The sequence below is a fragment of the Egretta garzetta genome, unplaced genomic scaffold, assembly GCF_000687185.1.
Source record: "Egretta garzetta isolate BGI_Z169 unplaced genomic scaffold, ASM68718v1 scaffold373, whole genome shotgun sequence".
NCBI classification, from domain to species: Eukaryota; Metazoa; Chordata; class Aves; order Pelecaniformes; family Ardeidae; genus Egretta; species Egretta garzetta.
Genome location: NW_009259184.1, coordinates 1,605,963 through 1,617,519, shown reverse-complemented (window position 1 = coordinate 1,617,519; position 11,557 = coordinate 1,605,963). Strand labels below are relative to the sequence as shown.

The 11,557-nt window shown below is 42.9% G+C and overlaps 1 protein-coding gene across 1 annotated transcript in view; it reads left to right on the top strand.

Moving 5' to 3' along the window:
* The first annotated feature begins 223 nt into the window (after positions 1-223).
* LOC104123435 (organic solute transporter subunit alpha) overlaps positions 224-11,557 on the top strand; it is a 25,746-nt gene continuing 14,412 nt past the window's right edge. The window contains exon 1 of the mRNA XM_009635683.1: positions 224-293. Coding sequence (XP_009633978.1) covers positions 224-293 — 70 coding nt within the window. The remainder of the gene's footprint in view (positions 294-11,557) is intronic.

Below are 11,557 nucleotides of genomic sequence, written 5' to 3'. Positions count from 1 at the left end.
CCACCAGCAATGACGGGAGGGGGACCTGACCCCAAGGCCATTGCTCAGGCTCCACGCAACTGGTGCCTGGCCGAGCCAAGAGCCGGACAGAACAAGGCCGCCCACCCCTACGCATGGGCCATGGCAGGCGGCGAGGAGGCCGGGGCGCCAGCCCCGGGGAAAGCAAGCTCAAGTCGGCGTCGCCAGTTGACTAGCCAGGGCTGTTAGCTAATGCCAAGCGAGGATGGGATTATACGACGTTGTCGACGTCGTACAGGCAAATACCTTCATCATGGCTAATGTTGCTACAGCGAGTACCGAAGGAATTAATGATTCACGGCTTAATTTCCTCTTCCCCTGCTCCCTCCACCTTTCTTTTGCCTTAATAAACTGGTCTGGAGCCAGCTGCAGCATCAGGTTAGTAATGGCTTTAAGCACCATTTATGCTGCTACCGTGGTAATTTAAATTGTCACTTTCTATTAAAAGGTCTAACTCCAAATGGTTTTAGCTGAAAGCATCAGCACTGACAGTGCAATTAAATAAAGAAACTCTTTTCTCGGGATGTCAGCGCAAACACATTTTAAATAAGGGTTCAGAAGCACCTTGCTAATTTAAACTGCAGTATAGCTTTCTAGGGAAGAATAATACCTGATACAGGGATTTTTTCCATGCTGTGCAACAGTTTTCATTCTCACTGTAAGACACTTAAGGGCATGATGTGCCAAAGGAGTCCAGCAGCCTTTAAAAACCTCTTCTCTTCACGATAAACATGGGCAGTGCTGCATAAGCAAAAGCCATCATTTCTCAGCAGATACCTGTGAAAATATACTCATCGTGTTCCTAAAGGACTCTGATTTCTTGCTTTCCTCCTGAAGGTATGTAAGAACAAATCGCTTTACTGGGCATCCATCCAATTCTCTGTTTCTAGCCATGCCGGCTACCTTTACAGAAATGTACTATGTATGATGCAGTTTGCACGTCTCACATTCCTTCTATCTACACATCTGAAGTCCTTTATAAAGCATGGGAAAAGAGACTCCATCTGTGTTGCAGCTCACCTGTAAAAAAAAATGCATCCAGTTCATCAACTGGCTGCAAAAAAAGGGCAGTTTTTGCAAGCTCTGTGCAGCAGCTGCAGTGCCCGTGCCAGGCTGGCCAGCCAACTCCTCTTGCCCCACCTGCTCCATCTCAGCATCGCCTTCCCTCTAGGCCTGGCCCTTTCCGTCTGCGCTGGGCGCAGGCCGGTCCTCCTTTAGCAAACACCTCTGGGCTCCTGATCTTCAGCTCTACCCCCACGTTACGCTGCTGCTATTTCACATGTGAAAAGTGTTTAACATCCTAACTGAACTACCTAGCACGAATGTTACAAATGACAGCATCACAGAAATATGTTTGCTCAACTTGGGCTGATTTTCCTTATTCCTATGGAAGAGGCAGCGTGACAGCACGGCCTTTTTAGTTTTTTAAAAGGGTTACTAGACGTCAGACAGAATAACACAACCGCAATCTTCCGTGTCTGTGCCTTAAAGAATAAGTTGAAAAATACCTGAACAGCTTTAATGGTTCGCATTTTATTTTAATGGCTTTAAAGCTTCTCCAGTCCATGAGAGTGTCCCTTATGTTGTGACCACTATGGTTTCTCTGAAGTGTATTACATCTGCTGGAAATAAATGAGTCATAACATTTCAGCTCCCCCTGTCCCATTCTCAGTTGCTACAGTTATTGCTCCGAAGGACATGGAGACACATCTTGAGATAAGTACCCGTAGGATGGTTATGGATATGATTTTTTTTATGTCTACACAATTACATTTCTAGCTACAGAGCACTCCACATTTTACCACTTCACTGCAAAGAAGAAATGCAGCAAGAGAGATTGATTTATGGCTAACCTTTACAAAGATAATATGCAAGGGAATAGGATTGAAAGTAATTTTCTTTACAGAATTATGAATACTGTTCTGCTTCATTTCTTTTTAAGAAAGGGAGAACAAGCAGAGAAATATACTGGTATTCTGAGGAGAAATGGAAGAAAGGTACTGCATAGTTGTAGAAGAAGGGAATTGGGGGCAGATGTGGTAAGGACTTTTTACTTCATAATTTTGTCATCATAGAAGTGGCATATTCATTAAAATGAAAACTTTTCATGAGAACAACCCTGTTTTCCAGTTTCAGTGAAGCTCTCGCTTTGTGCAAAGCCTGCACCCTGCCTCTGCCCAAGATTTTGTCTTCTAGCTAGTTTTTCTGTCTTCAGCCTTACTTTCAAAGACTTCTATTTTCCAAAGCTTAAAAAACCCTTTTTTTTTAATATCAGAAGATTTTTATGAGACAGAAGAAATCGTTTACTGTCCAGGCCTAATTTTGGATTAGAAAAGAAAGAGATCTGAGAAATGTGATTAGACAGAAGCACTCTTCAAGGACTAATACGGTATGCAGCATGGCTACGGGAATGTGAAATGCCAACATGCTCAAACATTAGTCAAAGCAGGGGAGGGAAAATGAGAGAAACCTGCAAGCTACCCCTCTTCATCCTGCAAATATCCACATGGGGCTGAAACTCGGAGGCAGCGTGTGATAATACCATATGGTAAAGCAGGGTGCTTCCTTTGATAGCACCTCAATAGCACCAGGCGTTACCCCTTTACTGGGGAGCCCTGGGCAGGTCGAAGGGTGTTCCCATTTTCACAGCCGTGGTAGTAAACGAGAAAACTGGACCCGTGTTTCCCAAGGAGATCTGCTAGTGGCAAGTTTTGTGTAGCTATTTCTTGGGCTGCCCTGCGGTTAGGTGGAGTGAGTGGTTCCTCTCTCCGCATGTCTGCTTGCCAGAAGAGCCCCCAGAGCCTCTCCATCAGTGAAACGTAAGTGAGGACCCTGGTGTTGGGCCCTCGGAGCTGGATTGCCGGAGGCTAGGAGAGGAAGGAGAGGAGGAGAAGGGGCTTCCTGGCAGCTCATGTGTGCGTGCACATGTGTGTGCAAACTAGCCAGGAATGGCAGGGTGCCAAATTCCCCAGCTGCATCCCTCCCCCCCCCATTCATTCTGCCAGTGGATGATGATGATTATGATGATGATGGATCACCACAACAGATGATAATCGCCGCGATGAGGGCGATGATCACCACAATGGACGCCCTTTGTGGGAGGCAGTCCAGCCTTGCCTGCATGCATGTGGTGGCCACCATGTTGTAAGACCTGGGTATGGAGGTGTCCCTGTGCTGCCTTTGCTATGGCAGAAATGCATCCTTGACCTCCTGGTGTAATGTCTCCTTCAGCAGTGGAGTCACGGCAGAGACCTACAGCCCAGCCATGGGCTTAAGAGAGTGCATAACTCCATCCTGGCTCAGCCAGGTCTGTCTGGAGGGGCTTCCCCTTCACCCAAATTTAATCCCACTGGGGCAGGCAGAGGTGCACATGTGACCGGCAAAGAGCTCACCCTGGTTTGGAGCCTCTCCGCCCTTTACGGAGCACCTTTCATTTTGGGAGTTTACCTAGGTTATGCAATCAATGGGAAATATTTGTTCATGGGCTCTTAGCACAGTGAAATAACACTCCCAAAGAAGTAGCTAGGCAGGATTGTACAATTAATGGTTTTACAATGATTTTGTCAGAACAACCTTGACTGCAGGGAGTGGTTGTGTCCTGTAATACCCAAGGAACCTGCCAAAGTTAAACCAAGTCAGTAGCTGCAGACAGGCAATCTAAAGGTGCCTCTTTTTCCCGCCTAGCCCTTCTGCCAGGGCTTGGCTGGAAGGATGAAATGCCATATTCAAATGGGGTCATTAGGCTCCCTTCCTCCACTTCTCATCCTCCATGAGAAAATGACACCTAACTGTCCTCATGCTCAGGCAATTCATTTTCCCAACTCATTCTCAGACATAAATCGATTGCCTTCACATTATTTTAGCTGAGGATAAAAAAGAAAACATTTGCAAGGTCAACATAAAAGACAACATAAGTTATCTAAGTTCATCTATAGGTTTTTTTACCCTCTTCTGTCTTCTGGTGGGGCAAATGTCGCTGTGCCCTCCAGAGCGACCCTAGCCTGGATGTTTGGGGCCATCAGGTGTCGTGGCTAAGGCTGGCACGCCAGCTGTGCGAAGGGACCTTCTCTCGGCCCTTGTGCCACCAGCCACACGTTGCTTCTGCTTGCCCCAACAGACAGGAAAGCCCTTGTCCCTGCTCTTATTTTTCAAATCACAAGAAACATCTCAAACAAGTGTTTTTCCCGCAGGTGGCAGGGGCACCCCGGGCTTCCTCAACTCCTCCTTCCTCGGGGCTGGCTGTTACCGCTGTGCCCAGTGCTGGGGCTCTTCTCCCCGTCCATTTATTGCCAGACACGTCAGCTGGACGGCCGGTCCTGGCTCCTGGGCTCTGTTGCCGATACAAGCTCTGCTTCACTTTAAGGGATGACTCTTAACAGAAACGCTTCTCAGACCTAAAGAAGCAGCATCAGCCACACTCGCACATCTCAGACCTGCTCACTGGTTTTTTCTTCCAATCTCCTCTCTTTTCCATGAGGTATCAATAGAGTTTCTCTCCTTTTCTAGGCTTCCCCTCCCCTCTGAAATCGTTGCAGGGAATGAGGAGGGGGGTTGCTTTTGCTTTAGAGCTTTGCTACTGAGGTTGTATCCAACACACAAAATATAATGCGAGTAATTTTTCTTTACTTCTTCAGGTATATGGGAAGACCGTGCTAGTGTAGTTTACTTCTTGTTGACCAGTTATCTATCTGCTGTAGATGCAGAGATAAGAAGATAATGGTATTTAAAAATTATTTGAGCATACAAAACATACACAGGTACGCTTCCAAATCAGAGAAGTGCCTGCATTCTATAAACAAACATCTAGAAACCAGAATATTCCAGGGATCCAGCTGAGCAAGTAAAATGGTTGGTGGGTATACATTATAGCACACATACAAGGAGAGGCAGAGAGGGCAGGCACCGTTCAGCCTGGAGAAGACTCAGTGGGATCTTCTCCATGTATAAAAATACCTGATAGTATTTATATATGATGATGGGGGAGGGGGGGTATGTGTGTGTATATATGTAAATACCTGATGATATTTATAGAGGAGTAATGATTATGGAGCCAGACCATTCTCAGTGGTGCCCAGTCACAGGACGAGAGGCAACGGGTGCAAACTGAAAGACGGGAGGTGCCACTGAACGTAACAAGACACTTCTTTACTGTGAGGCTGATCAAGCCCTGGCATGGGTTGCCCAGAGAGGTTGTGGAGTCTCCATCCATGGAGATATTAAAAACCCAGCTGGACACAGCCTGGAGCAACCTGCTCTCACTGACCCTGCCCTGAGGAGGGGGGCAGAATAGACAGTCTCCAGAGGTGCCGTCCCTCCTCAGCTGATTCTGCATAATCCAGCATGACAGCATGGCATTTCTCTAAGACAGTATGACTCGCTGTTTGCTGCGCATCCCACACATGGGTGATAGGGTTGGGTGGAGAACTGGTACTGGAACACAGCTGACAGAGATGCTGTCCACTGGCACACGAAGGCAGCGAGTTGCTTGGGCACAGGCATATCTTTAATCTCCTGAAATGGATAGTGACTTTGCTGCATCATGGCTTTTCAGGAACACTCTCAGCTCCACACAGTTTTATACAGGTCAAATGCTTTCCAGTGGGATAGAAACAGCTTCCACAAAGGCCACTACAGGCAGTGGGAACAACAGGCAGAAAGCCAGTAAAGGCAAGGAAACGCCCCTTCTTCCAGAACGGCAAGAACCAGAAGCACACGAACGCATTTGGGAGCCATATTGAGTACATAACAGTGCTGTGCTTTATGTCTGTCTATTTTTAAACACCAGAGGCATTATATCTGACTTTTAGGAAGGGAACACTTTCATCAGGTGTTGCAGAAATAGTCCAAGAATCATTAAAAGCATGATTTTGGTTTGAATACATTTTCTTCAGTATTCTAGTCTATTGGACAAAGCTCTTACAAGCCTGGTTCACAGAATTATGAGATTTAAAGAGAAATACACCTTTCACTGTATTCTGTTGGGGGCTGTTTTATTTTGGTGTTTAATCTTTAGGATGTAGGTTGCATTTTCAATATTTTTTCTGATAAAATATCTTTTAAAATGGGCATTTATTTTGAGCAAAAGGTAAGATTCTTGCAGAAAATGAGACTTCAAGAAAAATACCAAGTATTATGAAGTTTCCATTCTTTCCAGAGAGATAACAATGTGGCTTTCTGTAAGCATTTCACTGAATTAGTTTTACTGACATGTTTTCAGCCATAGTAAATTTCAAACAATTGGTATCAAATGTTTATATAAATTAGTTTCAGGCCATGCAACTGTTTGCACTGCAGAAATCGGACCCTGAGTATTACCTGTCAGTCAGAAAAGATAAAAATTTTCTATCATTAGACTTGAACACCTTCCCCACACACACAAAAAAATACACAGCTCAGCATTTGGGTAGAACTTCTTCAGCTTCTTGCTTCCACTTACAAAGTCAGAATGAATTGCTGGGGAGTAAATACTGGAGAAATTGTAAACTGACTGTGTAGAATTGGGGGACAGAGGAAAAAGACACAAAGGCCATAGAAATTATTCTCCAAAAATTATTATGTGGGAATGACAGTTCTGAAACAGGACAGATACCGTATTATTCAGCTGTCAGCAAGGGCTGAAAGATGCTGGGGGAGCTGTGATAGTTGCTATATGAAGGTGCTAGTCAACTCGTCAGATGCTAGGAAAGAGGAAATTGGTGGCAAGAGGAGATAATAGAAGAGGCAAGTGGAGGTAAATCAGAAAGATGCTAGACTAAGGGAGAGCTAAGAGATGCTGCCATGGGAACTGCCAAGTGAGAGCAGGAAAGCTTGCTTGGGTCTCAGATAGACCACACACCCTGCAACTTACACATTAACATGAACAATTTATCCTGTAAACCAAAAAGATATTCTAATAAAATAACAAGGAGATGAGGGGAAGAGAGAAGGAGGCTATTAGGAATGTAAGCAGTATCTGAACATATTTAGTGAACTCATCAAACCAAGAGAAAGATGTATGGAAAAGGTCTCTGTAGGGGCTAGCTCATAGTATGTTAAAATTGCTTCTGCTTTTTGAACCTAGTTACAGTTTAAAAGCTGCCTAAGGTTACTGTATTTGAACCAAAAATTTTCTTGAGGAAGCAAATGCATCCATTAAAATGTCACTGCTGTCTCTGGTTCCTCACATCTGAAAGCTTTCCTGTTTTTTCCCAGTTTACTCAAGTTGGGCTAATAAAATTAATTATCTCTTCCTACAAATTTGCCTCACTAGCATGCAAAACATCTGCTTTTCTTTCCTTTCTATGATTGTTTTTTTTTCCTTTTAACAATCTCTTTATACTGATCTTTGTCACCTCAGGAACATATCTATTGCATGTCCTGAGATGAGGTAAAATGTAAGAGGAACATCTAACAGCTGTTTTGAAAATGGTTCATGAAATAAAAAGAAAGTGGACAGCAGTACAGTTCCTAGTTGTTCTAAAGCAACTTTGCTGCCATGTCTGCCACACGTAGCACCAGGAGCTGGACCAGCATGGGCTGCCAGGCTGTGACTGGGGCAGGTCAATCCACCCTCACCAAAGCTGCAGAAGTGGAAGGTGCTAGGTGTACTCTATCCAAAGCTGAGTCGCCTCATGGTATCTTTTTTCCCCCCAGTCTCCCACCAGGTCAGATGTGGACCTTCTGGAAATGCAGGAGTGCCAAAACTCTGACATTTGGGCAGGAATTTCTATCTTAGCTTGAAAGGTGTAATGGGAACTCCCAAGGTGTCTACCGGCAGATGCTAATTCTGCTTCCTTATGGAAAGACAGGCTCTGAGTTTCACCCAATGAAACAGGTATTGAGCCTTTGCCAAAGGAAACCCCTCTGGAGTTAAGCCAGATACAATGTCCTGAAAATCCTGCTTTGTAGTCCTCTGGCTCTGCAAACTGGAGCCCTAATTCACAATCGCTTAGGAGCCTGTGTCTCAGTTTAGGATGACTCTGGTGTGTCCCAATGTCCTGTGCATGTGTTTTCTCCAGATGGAAGAGGTTGACAGATTAACACTTTGAACTAAGTAGGATGAATGTGGTGAGGAGTGGAAGAAAACTGCATTCAGGTAAAATCCATATACATAGATAGTAGATGACAATACTCATTACACCTATGCCCCTTCAAATTGCTTTCCATTTCTGGCAGGTCTTTGCAAATTTGCTTAACGTGTAATCTTCCATATTAATGAATCATGAGAGTTAACGCTGTCAGGAGTTAACGTCAGTGTTGCTTAGGCAGAGCTGCATTAGGAGAAGGTGGTATTTTTGTAGCACATTTGTTTAAAACATCAGCAATGAAATCATGGCTATCAGATTCCATTCAAAGGTTTGAGAGGGCAGAAGCGCACAGAAAATGAAACTCCTAAATATAAACATATGCTCGTTACAGTGATGCTGTTTTTTACTTTTTAAGGCTGGTATGAAACCATTCTTTCAATTATTTGGTGATGGCTTTTTGTATTACTTCAGACTCCATTTTGCTCTTTTGACAGTCACAGATTGCTGGCTGTACCCCCTGACAGTTGCTAAGATGATGTGACAGCTGCTGACAGAATGTGAATATTTATAGTCATTTGTGGTTCGCTATGCTCAAGGAGTAAGCTGGTCTCAACCCGTCTTTTGGCTAATACAAATACCAGCTAATGCAATTATGCAGTGTCTCTCTCTGCTAACAGCTTCATAGGGTTTTTTTCTGGTTTATTGTGGCATGTATATTATTTCATACCATCTCAGATCAGCCAGTTACTCCTGTGCAATTTTGGTATTTGTCTGAAGCCTAACTTCCAGTTTTCATCTGCAGACAGTCTATCTTTCAGCTATTACAAACGCCTGCCTAATGCTTATTTGAAGGGTTTCGCTTTTCCTTTTCAGCCAAACTATGCTCCAGACGGTCTGTCTTATCCACCAAAATCTCTTCATTGCTCCTGTTGGCTCGGTTTGTCTATGAACCACAGGACAAAAATTCGCAATTGAATGCCATTTCAAGGATGGTTGTGCTCTTCTTTCACCTTCACAGCTCAGTGCAAACTCAGACATTGCCTATGGCTTTTCAATATGCTTTTAAAACCATGACTTTCCCATGCATGTAGGGACAGCTGTAGAATTGAGGTAGCTTCCTAATAACATCAAACTGAAAATATAGGGGTTTTTTTTCTGACTGTAACTTTCTTAATCTAATTTCTAGTAACTACTTACAGGAAAAAACCTTAGGAATGTATGTCCAGCCAGAAATAAGGTTCATTTTGGAGGAAGAAGAAACGGATAAGATAAGCACACAACCTAAGCTCCCCAGCCTTTACTTGTAACATTACTTGCAAACTGAGCTTCAGAACTTCACAAGCTGAGTTCATATAAAGGTAAAAAGTACAGTTTCAGGTTGTAGGTAGATAGTCCAGGCTTTTGCCTGTGCCCAGGCTACTGGCACAGGCAATCTCACTGCTATGGTGACGAAAACCCATGCTCATGACGTTTTGCATTCATGCACGTATGCTTTTTTCACCTTGCTTGCTAGCACATGGTCTGCTAGCTACAGAAAACAACACACCTCTAGTTTTGGAGGGTGTTCTGTTTTGTTTTGTTATTTTATTATTATGTTACAGTTTTGCTGTGGTGTGTGCATGTTCCAGTTTGGGTTTTTTTTCCCCTTCCCAGTAATAGCAATACAAAAGGAGGAAGAAAACATTCCTGTCGTGTTTTGACCTGTGGGAAGAAATGCATGATCTGTCTTGCCCAGCACCTGGCTGTTGTGGAAAAAGCAGACTTAGTCATTAACTGCACTGTGCCTGATGTGATGACTGATGCCGTCTTCCAGTCAGAATAACATCAGTAACTTCTGAAGAGAGCCCTGCTTTCCCCTCCAGGAAACAGCTGTAAAACATGATCTTGAGCATAGTCAGAGGTCCTTAGCTTTTGTTTGTCCTATTCCATAAAGAGGTCCTTAGCTGTTTTTAAGGTCTGCTGTCCTGAGTTAAGTTGAAAAGCAGAAACTTCTCTAAACAAAAAATAAATAAACCAGTTTGTGTACAATTTCCTCATTTTCAAACATTGCATTTTGATTTCCATCACTTTTATTTTAATGAGTTTCAGAATGCTTCAGATTTCAAAATTTGCTTTGAACAGCAGATGCAGAATGGTTCATGTAGGAAATGCCACACTGAAATGTTTCCACATAAACCAAAGTTAAAAAATAGTTTCCTGTCAATAAATCTTTCAGAAATCACCCCTCTTGTCAGAAGCTTCAGTTCAGATGAACTGGCATTTTTGACACAAAAACTTCTCAAAATTCTTGACAAACCTCCTCTAGAAGTTGGAGATTATAAATTTTTTTTTTTCCTAATCTATTCTTTTTGATGCTGAAGATCTGTGAGGTTTGTCTTTGCCCATCAGTGCCCTTGGACACGTATGAGATGCTCACAAAGTGGCACTTACTTGGTCCTTAAGACATTATTTGTCTTACTGCTCATCAACACTCCTTTGGGGAAAAACTTCTCCCATTGCTGAAAAGCTCTGCAATCAAATATATGTACTTTATCACAGCAATGGCAGAGAAAATGCACTACCTGCCTCTATTCTCCCTCAGGATGCTGATTGTTGGCTGCCCCCCTTACCACCAATTTGGGGTCCTAATTTTATAAGGTTCTTTCAGCTCTTTGTTCTACTATGAATTACTGTGAATTTCCTTTCTGTTGTTCTACTGCCACATCCAATTGCTCATAAGTTACTTTAAAAGATAAGACAATGCAAATAATTACTCATATCTGGATGAAAGTGTAACAATATATTAAAAAAATAATAGTTTGATTCTGCCTCTTTATATTTCTCCCCTATATTGACTGCCAGAAACTGATTTGCTACTTCGGAAGTGAGATAAAATCAAACTTGTTAGCTTCAGATTTAATGAAAGCCTCTCTCTTCTCTCTTCTATTGCTTCTTTACTGATAAGCGTCTTTGTCTAAGCTTTCCTCTTAAAAGCACAGATGTATAGCTTCTGGCACACCTGATATTCTTTTTCGTGTAGAAATTTGTCCATCTGAATAGGCATGAAAATTACAATTTTGTTTTGTTATCTTAATTTATTTCATTGTAGTCACTGTATTTCTTTATTTTTACAGCTGCTTCCAGGATCCAAATAAAAAGCAAATCCCCTTATTAATTTCTTTAACAGTGATATAGGTGTTCCTTCTCTTACATTAATGAGCCACCTTGTCTGAAATGGGAGTTTTGTTACTGGCAGTAGGTGAAAAGTCAACGGCTTTATAGTGGAAAAGGCCAAGTTGCATCTAAGTTCAACTGTATAATATGCTATAGCTGAGAAACGGGATTTAATTTCATTCCTAAACCTGTCCATGCCTTTGCAAGCTGGACAATTTTAGTTTACTTTTCTTAGCTGTTTGGGTATCCAAGCTTGTGAGAAATCTGATGTGAAGTCCTATGGCACGGAAAATTGTTGATTTATTTTTCTAACACAAACTTTTCTTGTTCGCTTGAACTCAGCTGAACATAATTTGCCCCCCAGGAAAGGTCTTTGACTG